This window comes from Halictus rubicundus, chromosome 6 (genome assembly GCF_050948215.1).
Source record: "Halictus rubicundus isolate RS-2024b chromosome 6, iyHalRubi1_principal, whole genome shotgun sequence".
Taxonomy (NCBI): domain Eukaryota; kingdom Metazoa; phylum Arthropoda; class Insecta; order Hymenoptera; family Halictidae; genus Halictus; species Halictus rubicundus.
The window spans coordinates 10,902,355-10,915,222 of NC_135154.1; the positions used below are offsets into that span (position 1 = coordinate 10,902,355).

Below are 12,868 nucleotides of genomic sequence, written 5' to 3' on the forward strand. Positions count from 1 at the left end.
GAGCCCCGTTCTTCTAATTAGTGTCCCGAGGTGTGTGGTACCTCTGGTAATTTTTTTAGCATTTTTAAGAGACGAATATTCCCCGTTGTTCCACTCGTACATAAAATTTTGTGTGGCAGCCTCGGTGACCTTCTGATTTGGTTAAGGTCCAGCGATGGGTCTAGCAGATATTTAATTTAGCATCTGAAATTTTTATAGATGAAACGTTGTGATGTGAAACTTCGTTTGCTTTCCTGATCTCTTTAAGATTGAGTGATTATTAATTTTTCTATGGAAATAAATTCTATCTTTCCAATATTCATCCAGAACTGGAACAGTAAAAATTGTGTATACTTGAACTGATATCCAGTACAGGATTTAACAATTGTACCGTGCCGAATAAAAATTGATTAAGTCTTGTAACCTCTATTCTGTATCAGATTAAGAGGTTTGCGTCGAGCGAACGAGTTTGACGAAAATTGATGACAGACTGTGTATCAGGCTGCACTCATTATTCCTGGCACGTGTGTAACGCGTCGGGTGTCGATTACGTGTTACAGCAAAGACTACTGTAAGCCGCATAATAGTTTGCGCGTATATTGATAACCGAACATTCCCAATGTGAGAATAAATTACGGAAGTCGGTAAGCTTACGGAAATCATTTGTTATACCCGTGTCATTGTTTGCCGTTAATTGCTTAACGCAGCTGCTAGTTCATTATTCGTCTTATCATTAGTTTTTAGTAAATGGATCGCGCACCATTCACTATCCCTGTATAAATACCAGCGAATTCGGTGTAGGAGAGCAGTAGAAGCAGCGACAGAAGCGGAATCAAGATGCGTCTGACAGTATTGTGTCTTCTCGCTTTTGCTGGCGCCACGTGCGCTCTGCAGATCCCATCAATACTTTCTCCACAATCGGTGAGCCTTCTCTAACGGTTCTTCTGCTTTTTTCTTCGCTGTGCAATTACCAATTACTCCCAAATTAATATTAATATTAATATTTCAATTGGTACTTTCAAATTACCACTCTCGTTTGGGATTGAGCGAGCAGGAACTGCACCATCGATATTGGTGGATCTAGAATTCAATTAGTACCTTTCTCCATTTATTAACCATATCCAAAGCTAGTAAACTGTGCGTTAAGCTGTACACAATTTTCTTAGACTCCCCATCTTGAACTATAACGTAACACAAGTATAGGTTTGCTAAACGACCAATAAAATGAAAGCATAGTTAGTTGAGGAAAGCGCTTGGACTGGGATAATGACATTTACTAAACGAATTCTTGTTTTCATAGGCACTCGATGCAGGTTCCTCGATTTTGGACAAAGTTCCGGGGATCAACCAGAAAGCAGACGATTCTTCTAGCTCTAGCAGTGGTTCTTCTTCCGAAGAAGGCCAAGGTACTCCGCAAATTGCAACCGAATTGGCAGAACGACTGGTCAACGATGTTTTGAACGTCGGAGGAGGACTCGGATCGGCAGCGCTGCTGCCGCTCAAAGTCGGCGCATCACTGTTCAATACTCTGAACAAAGAAATCAGTAATTTCGTGGGCGAAGTTCTCAACCCAGAAAATTTGAAACTGGGCGACCCAACCGTCCCTGAACTGGCCGTGGACCTGACACGGAGCGTTGCTCGTGACATCGAAAAGGTGGCTAGGAACATCGGCAGTCTCTTGTTGGAACCCGAAAAATTGAAATTACAATTGATCCAAACAATCGCCAGTGATGTCGAACAATGGATCAAGAAGACTCAAAATCAGCTATCAGGTCAGTCGTCACGACCCAAGAAACAAGGTGCATAAATGACTGGCATTGCCTCCATCAAGTCTTTTTAATTATGCCCGAATCTGTGATAGTCCTAGAACATTCCCGTTAACTTCTTCAGCATCCTTCTTGCACAGCTTCAGCGGTTTTTGATCCCATAAGCACAGCTTCTACGATACTCCGTCTACAAAATTTTCGTCGTTGGATACTGAGCCTACAGCTTATTCTGCTTGGTGTTCTATCCATCCAAACTCGGCAGTACGAGTACGACTTCCGCTGCCCCCTCTACAGCCAGCAGGTTTCGTAGACCCATGAGACGTCCATTAAATGGATCCACTTCGGTCTCTGTTTGTCCCTCCAGTTGTCCAAGACCTAGCTCTTGGTTCGAAAGTCCCACGAAGCGTCCTACCTCTACCTCAACTGCTCCTTCGTCCCGCGGACCTACGATTCACGAAAGTTCAAGCTCGCCTGGGCCATCGTCTAGCAGACCTACGAATCGTCCCAGTTCTAGCTGCCGTACCCTTCATCCAGCAAAGACCTAGCACCACCTTTCTTATTGGCACACGCACCTCCCCAGCTCGTCTGCACCTTTTAGAACCAGCTCAGGACCTGGCAGACCCGGTGGCTCTTTCTCGGTGAGCTAACCAACCTCGCAAATTTATAAACCGAACACAACGTGCCCAGGTGAACAATCGTCGGAGCATCGTCCACGACCAACGCATCGACCCAGACCAACTTCGACGCATCGACCCAGACCAACTCCGCCGCATCGACCCACACCACCTTCGACGCATCGTCCCAGACCAACTTCTACTCATCGACCCAGGCCAACTTCTTCGGAAAGACCCAGACCAACTCCTCCAGGCCGACCATCGTCTCAACGACCCAGACCAACTCCTCCGGGCCGACCATCGTCTGAACGACCCAGACCAACTCCTCCGGGCCGACCATCTTCTCAGCGACCCAGACCAACTCCTTCGGAAGGACCTAGACCAACTTCTTCGGAAAGACCCAGACCAACTCCTCCAGGCCGACCATCGTCTCAACGACCCAGACCAACTCCTCCGGGCCGACCATCGTCTGAACGACCCAGACCAACTCCTCCGGCCCGACCATCTTCTCAGCGACCCAGACCAACTCCTTCGGAAGGACCTAGACCAACTCCTTCGGAAAGACCCAGACCAACTCCTCCGGGCCGACCAACTTCTCCGGAAGGACCCAGACCAACTCCTTCGGAAGGACCTATAGTAACTTCTTCGGAAAGACCCAGACCAACTCCTCCAGGCCGACCAACTTCTCCGGAAGAACCTAGACCAACTCCTTCGGAAGGACCCAGATCAACTTCGTCGGACCAATCATCGCAAAGTGACTCAGGTGAATCCTCACCAATACCAATACCTGCTCCAGTCATCCAAGCCCATCTAAGGATAGCGAGGGAAGTCGAAGTGAACATCTCCGGCAGCATCAGCTACGACGAACTGCTCGACGCCAGCCGAGTACGCAACTTGAGAAAAGCTCTGGCCTCCGTTGACTTCAAACAGATCGTCAAACCCATCCCCAGGATATCGGACCTGACTCCTCTCAACGAACTACCTGCCCTGCCAGGATTAGCTGCTGTCACCAGGCGTGCCAGGAACCTCGTCATCCACACTATCGCCGCTGGAGCATCTACCATCGAGGACGCTATCCAAATTGCTCTCAGTGCCGCTGTCCACAGCGTGAAACCAGCTGAAGCCATTGCATCCCTGGTTAACATCATCATACAGGTGTACTTCTTTGTGGGCGAGAGCGCTCTTATTATTCCTCCTGTGGCTGCCGCTTTGTTCAAGGAAGCTGTGGCCATTGCCGGAAGCGTTGTCAGCAGCCTGCTGTATACGATGTCTGAGGCCGTTGCTGATGGAGTGCGCGCCCTCCTCAATTGAATCGGAAACTTGTGACGAACCAGAGCAAAATAGGCTTGTAACGTGTATATTATAGAAAATATAGAAGCTTTCAGATGATAATTGTGGTTGTGTTGGATTGCTGAAGAATCCCACTTTCCTTTCCATCCCCAGTTGATACCTATGTCAGTATTAGCGTCTTGTAAGTAAATTTTAAAGCATAAATACTCTGCAAAATCATTGAAATGTGTTGTATCGCTGAAGAATCCTTCTCCCTTTTCCATCCCTAGTCGAATGCAAAGGGCTTACCCAATTCTGCAAGAATTAGCTTCTTGTAAGTAAATCAAGGTAGATGAAAGAGTACGTAAAAGATCACTTACAGTCGCTCCAAAAAGTATTGGCACACTACATTTCCAATTTTCATAAAATTCCCAATGTGTAAACTGTTGTCATATCGTAAAAAGCAATCGTACAGCAACAAACATGATGTCATTTCAAATCCTGGAGACTCTACTGTCGCAAGCCATTGGCTACTTTTGCCTGAAAATTTTTTTTGTTTTTTGGTGAATGGGAAACTGAAGATATGTTTTTTCTTGACAAAATGTTAAAAAATTCCCCTGGAGAATGAATCTACCATAGATTGAAAGATTGAAGCCTGCCTTTGCAACGACATCTTAAAAATTGGCGTACGATTTTCTTTCACTTGTTTATAGAACAAAATGGAGGAATAAGTTCGGCCCCGTGTTGTGCCGATCCACCTCTCGTTCAGAGCTTAGCGAAACGTATGTGCTTATGTCACAGTGCCACGTATTTCATAGTTTGCGTGAACTTGGCCTCGGTAGACAAGCTGTGCTGTGAGAACGACTGCCCGGACGGTTCTGCGAGCCAGCGGGGAATCGGTTCGCGTTTGCCGGTCGGTATCGATGAATATTAGATAGCGGGAAGTTTTCCGGGAAACATTTTTACACGGCTCGCGTAACGACAGGAACGATAGCGGACGTAAGCGTTGCTCGACGCGCGATCAGCCAGCGGATTCTCGAGCACGTCCTGAAGACGGCATCATCAGCGAGGACGTGCAACCGCACCGCGCCGCCACCTACTTTCTCCCGGATGAAATTTATGTATGGAAATATCCGCGTGAGCATTACGCATGTAGAATATCACGACCAGCAGCTGGAGGCCCTCCCGTGACGACACTTCCTTGGAAAATGTATTTTAACGCTCACGATGGAGGCGGCAAGGTGGAAATATGCGCTCGAGCGACCCTTTCCTTTCCCGCACCATTCGTTTTCTCTCGGTTGCCTCTCCTCTCCTTCTCCTCTCGCCTTCGTTTCTTTCTCCTCCCTCTCTCTCTCTCTCTCCCTATCCCTTTCTCACCTCTCTCCAACACCTACCGAGCCTCCATCGACAACCCTACAGGCATTGGCATCGACGCCCACGCGAGAACTACGTATAGTCGAGAGCTTCTTTCATATTTCCGCGTGTAGATTTGCGGTACACGAGAACCGCGTTCCCCGCCTCCACGAATATCCTCATGTTTTATGCACGCAAGGTGACAATTTTATCACGCCCAGGAACAGATTGTTAGGAGTGACTGGCAGCGACTCGGACAGTTCAGCCCCCCTCCCCCATTCACCTGCTCAGGATGCCCCGTTTAACAGTTCCATCGAAGAAAAACAAATTCATCTTCGCGCAGGTTGCTGCTTATCCCGCATATCAACCCTTGGCGCTCGGAACTATTTTAACGCGAAACGCAAACGTTTCTTCCCTCCTAGAATATCTAAACCCTATATAATTTTCTTCATTTCATTTAACCCCTTAAGGGATCCGCCGAAAATCATGAAAGTGGTTCAAAAAGTCGATATTATAGGTAAATAATAGCTCATTTTGAAAAGTAAAAAACAAGCAAAACATTGTGTCCAAAATATATGAATGGTATTTAGTACATTTTTTATAATATTCGTATTAAATATTCGTCTGCACGCGTCACGGCAGCCCGTAACTGTCACGGGCTGGTCACTTAAGAGGTTAATAATGTGAAAAATATTTTGAATAACGATGTAGCAATTTTTAGTGGCACCTCAGAGTCGCCACTTGAACGCAAAGGGTTGGCCCATCGATCAAAAATTTTTCGTCGCCCCGTATTTCCTAACAGATTGAGGATTTTTGTACAATCGTGGCAACTCAACCAAGCAGTCATTTCTTGAACGGAAACCAGGTGCATTTTATGATACAGGAATTAACACGTTCGGCATTTGTTTCACTGCGCATCGATCGTGCCAGTCACATTTGCCTGAAAACACGCTTAACGCAATAAGTTTAACAAAATCGTTTAACATTTCGCATCCTCTTTTTGACCGTCGTCTGTCTGATTGTATCTGTATCCCATATCGACGCGGATGTTGGTTCCATTGATTAAAGGATTTTCGATGCACGCTTGAATCACGTGCGCGACCTCTTCGCAACTGCCGTAGCGTCTGGGAGTCAGCATCATTGGGGTGTGACGTTTCTTGGCTTCGGGTTTTTGTGAAGCTGGAGAAGAGAAGGTGATCTTATTTAATTAGTTGAGGCGTATTTCGAAGTCTTGAACCACAGAAAGAGACAAAATTATCACTAGAACCACCGAACCCGTCAAGATGATGGATTTGCGATTTTTTTTCCAATTCGTGAAGTTATAGAATTTTTTTGGTATGCTTATTATTATAAATAAATATCCATCAGTCTCCTTTGGGGCTCGGTAGTTCTAGTATTAAAAGAATTTCTGTGCCTGTCCTAAATTCCCTTAAATTTCACACGAGTAAATTGTCTTAACTATTTCAGCATCCTGCGAATGCAGGAAGCTGAGCAGAACAGCTACGAAAAATTTTAATTTAAGAACGCAGTTCGTATCGTCGAGTCTCGGGAGAGAAATGGGACGTCGATGGGGTTGGAGGACTAAGAATCTATGGTCTTACCCGTCATGGGGCTGTCTATGAATCCGGGGCATATGCCGACGACTCGTATTCCTTTTTGCGCGAGCCCTCTGGCCAAAGGCATTGTCATGCCGGAGACCGCAGCCTTCGTGCCACCGTAAACGACAAATTCCGGTGGCGCTTCGTTCGCCAACGCGCTCGAGAGATTGATAACGACACCCCTCTGTTTATGCGCATCCGGTTTATTTTCTGCCATCAGAGGGGCCATTAGCCGGGTCACGTTGAAAACGCCCCACACGTTCGTATCGAACATGCACCTGTACGAGTCCATGGAATGTGGTCGTTTCTTCTTGAAATTGTACACGGGGTGCACGCCGACCACCCCCGCCGAATTCACCAGTACGTTCACCCCGCCGAATTTCTCTTTTACACACTTTATGCTCTCCATTACGTCCTTCTCCACCCTCACCTACGAAACGGTCCCATAAATCAATTTTTCTTAAGAGAAACTTCGCAAAATCTCCCCCTTAGTCACTGAATATTAAAAATACATCCCTTATCCTCCCTTGGTTGTTATTTGGAAATTATTTCTGGTTGGTTGGGCCCCATGAAAATTTTAAGGAAATCTACAAGAAAATATGCCTGGACCACGTCAGCTCCAAAATATTAATGAAAACATCCCTCATTTTGTCTAGAGTATAGTTGTTTGTGTCCTCCGAAAAATTTTAAGGGAGGGAAATCTAGATCTCATTGATTCCAAAGTATTAAAAATACACCTCTTGTTTTGCTTAGAATGCTCAATAAAAATTATTACTCGTTCTATACGGCCTGCAAAATTATTACTAAGAAATGTGCATCAATTGAGCTTCGATAAAGATATTATTTTGCAAAAGATTGAAAGTCAACGAGTTAAGGACACTGTAAGTTTTGGTTTGCTTTAGAGGATGTAGTTTAAGATATCAAAGTAAATTACGAGCGAGCGCGATCGTCTTCCGGGAACGTTTTGAACAGTGCGTCGAAAGCGAACTTTCACCGTAATGCCATTTTATGTGGCATAACGGAGAACCTTATCCGTAGAAATGATATTGAGTGTAGTTTTAAAACAAACTCGACTTACGTCGGTACACGAAAATAAAGCTCTGTCGCCCAGACTCTCGGCAACTTTAATTCCAGTGCAGGATATGTCGGCTAGCACTACTTTACCACCTTGGCAGTAGATTTTCTCGGCAACAGCTTTTCCTATACCGTGTGCACCGCCGGTTATGTAGGCAACAATATGCTAAAAAAAAATACTCGATGTAAATGAATTCAAGATCAGTATATTCAGGATCAATAAATTCGTAGATCCTCCTCTGGAGAAGTTCGTGAATTCTACACGAATTCTACATATTCGTGTAGAAACGTTGTCGTGGGTCTTTAAGGATCTATTATTTCGCTGACACTGTTGCTATCGTTTAATAATTCAACAAAGATTTGAATAACGAGATTTTAAAGAAATTTAAGAAGCCGAATTATCATAATGTTACCTGCATTTTCCCCATTTTGACATTCCTTGGTTATTACACACCGCGGAGCTGAAATTGGATTTCCCTTGTTCCTTAACTTTCCCTCGTTTCGTCTAAGAAGATTTCAAGTTAGTCGAGTGCTTCGAACATTCTAAGAAAAACTTTAAAAATCCGATGAATCGAGTTCCCCCCTTGCTTTCCCTTCTCTCTCTCTCTCTTTCTCTCGAGTACTTATTACACGATGCAATTATTTTTAATGGAGAACGAAATCTCCGGTGCCTCCGTCCGGGACTCTATGTACCAATGCACCCCATTGATCAAACATTTATTGATAAAACGAAATAACCGTCGCTTACCAGGCTCTCCTATTTCTTCGCCGAACTCTTTTATCAATCAATTCATAGTAGGCACCGTCAAATGACAGTTCCGTCGAAACAGCGGTCGAAAGGGGACGACTGTCATTCTATTTTGCATTATTCTACCCACTTCGTGAATGTAGCTGATTGTTCACTCTGAAGTTATAGTCTTACCTGCTTCGCTTCAGATTCATACATTACATAATTGCTACTTTATTTCATTGATCCCTCTGCTTTTGTGATAAACGACAAAATTTATATAAGCACTGTAAAATACTCTCTTGAATTTCGACAGGCTGTTCAAAGCAAAGAATTCTTTATCTAAAATTTTTTTTATTTTGTAGAGCTTGACAATTATTCGCTAGGGTATAAGAGGAAAGATTTCATTTTCTAGATAAAATAACAAGATGGTAGATTATTGTATTCGAGGAACAGGGTTCCGCGATACGAAAATTCGCCGGGAACATCGATCTGGTAAGGCGGCAACGTCAGGCGGACCATGTAACCTAATTCGCGGCGATTAAATGCAACGGTTGTGATAAGGCTTGTAAATTGAGCGAATTATGCCGTTGGTACCGTTGCTCGACGTAGCCCCGGCCGATTAACATGCGCATTACGCGAGGTAGGAGCGCTCGACCTGACATTTACATTGGAACGTGTCGAACAACCTGAGACCTTTATAACACCTGGTGCCTGGGATAACTTCTAACACTCTGCTCCATCGATCTCAACCTTTGTCTTCGCCCCGTGTCCCCACCCTGAAATTAAATCTAACAAAATCTGTTCCGATCGAAATCTCTCACTGTAAGTCGTAAAAATTCATGCATTCGACAAATATTAACCACTTCTCCTCGTCCCTTGATCCTAAAAATAAATTCACACTCGAATGACGGAATCCGGGTCCATTTGGACCCAGTATTTGAAATTTCCTGGTGATGAATTTTAGTCGAAAGTTGTGCAATTGGGTTCGATAAGGTGACCGATGTATCTAGATAAAATATCATTAAAAATATATGAACAATTGTCTATCCGCCTTCTGAGTGTTAAAATTCATCGTTTCAAACCCCGAGCTTTGTGTATCCAACAAAAATCGAGCACAGCTCCGTTACGCCCCAAGAAGAACCGAAATATTTTTATCGCCGGCATATCCAATAAAACTTTCATCGCTGGGAATTCTTATTAAAGGTTCGAGCGACAACGGTTCGATCAAATCCAGCACGGTGGAGGTCGCAATCGTGTAGCACGAGGACGGTGTGTTAACAGGGGAACGATCTACGAGCGCGACGTGTAGCACACGCTCGCAACCCCCCCCCCCGACGAATTGTTAGTTCGTATGCCCGAGCAATTTCAATTCTTCGGTACTTCCAATTTCCTGGGCGTCATTACCGGCGTTCGTAAACCCTCGGCCAGGAGAAATCTTACGGTGTTTTCATTGGAAGAAAACCGGAGCGGTACCCTAACCGCCGTCGGAGCTTCTGCTCGCGACAGCCATCGGCTTTCGTTCCTTCCGCCATATCCGTAGGAGCCCTCTCTACCCCTCTGGACCAATCGTCCCTTAAACCGGCAATATTCAGCTGCCTAGCGAGGACTGCTCGCCGCCCACACACACACACATATAAACATACATACACGTAAATACAGAGAGACAGACAGACAGACGTACAGAGGGTTCTGTTGCGTATCGAGCGACGGAAGACAGCTCCTCTCCTACCTGGTTGGCACCTTCGTTTTGCACACGGCTGCGAATCCTGGAAAAACGCGCAAAAGGGGTAGAAATGAGGCTCGCGCGGAGGGATGAAACGTAGGATGCCGAGGTCGGGACGTGAGCACGCCGGAATAAGGGGTTGATGGTGCCAGAGAGAGAGGGAGAGAGAGAGAGAGAGAGAGAGAGAGAGAGAGAAGGAGAGAGAGAGAGAGAGAGGGAGGGAGAGAGGTCGCAGAGGTCGGACACCACGTAAATTGCATACCCGATTGCGGTCTACTGAAGAGTGGCGCCCTCCGCTGGCCAACCCCCTCTTCAGACCGTACCAACCCCAAACTGGATCTAACAAGCCAGCAACCACAGACTAGGTTCAGCTTGCAACGGGACTGCCACCTCTAGGGATTGCCGGCGGGTAAAGCTGGTGAACTGTCCCTCATGTCCTGCTGCCTCGAACCCTCCCTCCACCCTCTTTATCTAACCCGGGCTCTCTCTCTCTCTCTCTCTCGCTCGCCAGCTACCTTTCCATCGCCCTCGCCGTTTCTCTCGCTCCTTCATTAGCCGCGAAAACCTTCGAACTCGTCCACCCATCCTAACAAGCTCGCTTACCTTCGGCTTCGAGACCTACCGACGTCATCCGCGCCCACGCTAATCGCCTGCCGTTTCTTGCGGTGTCGAGAGATTCGGATTTTTAGGGTTCCCGGAGGGTGGAGACCCTGCCCGGCGATTTTAGGGGATCTGATGGGCGCTGATGATCCCTGTAAGTCGTTACTGTACCTTGCATTGATCTCTGAAGACGTGTACTGGCTCGGTTTTGTCTGGAAAGGAGCCTGGATTTTGTAGGCTGCTAAGGGGGTGGTTTTGCTCCGATATTTTAAGGTATATTTGGGAATTTTTTGGCAGAAAACTATGACACTTAGGAACATGCGACTTCCACAGCCACTTTTACCTATATTTCAGCTGTGTACACAATTTTTTGGACACTGGAAAAGTCAAAATTGAACTTAAGCGAGTGTCTAAGAGCCTACCGTGACTCCAGCAGTTCCACTCAGCTGATACTAAAAATGAATAAAACTGAAAGAAGTAAAATATTGAATACTGCAACCTTGAAGACGCATTTTCGAAATCCCGTCCTTCCCAAAATTTGTCAATAGTCAACTTTCCTCGACGTTCTGAATACAATGTCTCGTTACACTCTCATTAACCGGTATAGAGCGCGAGCACACAAGCGGAGTCAAACTATAGAATCAACTATCTTTTTCTTTTTTCTGCACCGCATAAATCTGACACACGAGCCTGCTCTATGTAGCCTGCCCTGAAATCACAGTTGGTGTATTTAAATAACCGTACTCGCAGTTTATGCACAGTTCACCAGGCACTTTTGATCAACACTCTCGCGAAGGTGCACACAATATATCGTCCATACGAAACTTTTTGTATCAGACGAGAGGGGGGCCACCGTGGATTACCATACGACGAGTGGACTCGTTTAAATGTGAACGAGAGAGCGGGGCCCCTTGATTTACATGATAAAGAAACAACGAATTCGCTCGGGATGATTCTTCGAAAACTCTTTCGATCGAAAACGAGGTAACGCGTGAATTGGCCCGTCGCGTTTTCATATAATGCTAATGAACGAGACCGAGGACCATTGCCTGGCTACTTAACCTATCCCTCGATCGCATCTGACACAGTTTCCTCGGAGGAACGATAAACAGATGGAATATTATTCGGAGTGCGCCTGAAGGGCTTAGGGAAACGTATTTCTCTTCAATGAAAAACCCATTCGAAAGTGGGACATACAACGGGGTAATTATTATGCAAATTGTCAGCAGAAAGGGTACAAATGGCGCCGATAATATTGGCCTTCTGGTCAGTGAAGAGGCCGCTGAAGATTACGTTATTGTTAGCGAGGTTTCAGAAACGTTCAGCGCTCGTACGGTAGATTGAGTTTTGATTCCTGTACAATTTACACACGTTAAAAGAGAGTTCTGAAAGGAACCGGTCCAGGTGTGAAGGAGCGTCGCCATCGCGCGAAGTTAGGCTCCCGAGGAGACAATATCGACTCTGTTTCCTCATTTTGCGCTCTCATCCGGGCTTCTTGTCGATCTAATCGCGGCGGTGGGGAGACGAGTCAGCATTTACCGGGACGATAGCGCGGTATTTTGCGAAAGGGGGTTGTGTTTCAGGTGTCGTGGAAGAAAAAGATGCCGGAGATGGAAACGTTGGTAGCGAGAAAGGCTGAGGCGACGGGACGTTGCTCAAAGGGGGGACGTTAGAGGGAGCGTTCGCGAAGGTGAGAGGCTGAAGAGCCCATCTGGCTTCCAATCAGAGTGTTGCCACCAGCACATGTGTTCGCGGCACGTTGAAGGTGGCGGCTCAATCAACGAGAGGGTGCATCTCTCTTTGGCCCTCCTTCCTTATCCGCCTTACTGGCAACTTTATATCACATAATCGAGCTTCGAACCTCCGCGCCCACCCTTTTCCCCGAACCGTCCTCCGTCGGTCCCATCCCCGCCATGACTGCCTCATCTTTTCTCTAGCGAGAGTATCCTCATCCTACGGCCTCTTCCTCGTTCTCCCCTTTGAATTCGGCTTGGCATTCTTGTCCCTCTTCTTCGGGTTTAGGCTCGGGCAACTTCTCTCCCTTCGCCCTTTGACCCATCTTCCTCCCCGAGCATCATCGAACCCCTTCGAGATTCTTTTCAATTCCAGCCGAACAACATTAAGACCCGGGCGAGATAGGTCTAACGGGGTTACCGACTACT

At 46.3% G+C, this 12,868-nt stretch overlaps 2 protein-coding genes across 2 annotated transcripts; one reads left to right on the plus strand and one right to left on the minus strand.

The window, feature by feature from the left end:
- The first annotated feature begins 746 nt into the window (after nt 1–746).
- On the plus strand, nt 747–3,751 carry LOC143355223 (uncharacterized). Its single transcript, XM_076789855.1, has 3 exons — nt 747–900; nt 1,280–1,751; nt 2,433–3,751. The coding sequence occupies exons 1-3, from the start codon at nt 817–819 to the stop codon at nt 3,668–3,670; spliced, it is 1,794 nt and encodes a 597-aa protein (XP_076645970.1). The 5' UTR covers nt 747–816; the 3' UTR covers nt 3,671–3,751.
- A 2,209-nt stretch (nt 3,752–5,960) lies between these two features.
- Nucleotides 5,961–6,808, minus strand: LOC143354859 (3-hydroxyacyl-CoA dehydrogenase type-2). The gene is made up of 2 exons (XM_076789235.1): nt 6,583–6,808; nt 5,961–6,160 (listed from the first exon to the last, which is right to left on the minus strand). Exons 1-2 carry the CDS (start codon nt 6,806–6,808, stop codon nt 5,961–5,963), a joined length of 426 nt encoding a protein of 141 aa, XP_076645350.1.
- Between the last annotated feature and the right edge of the window lie 6,060 nt (nt 6,809–12,868).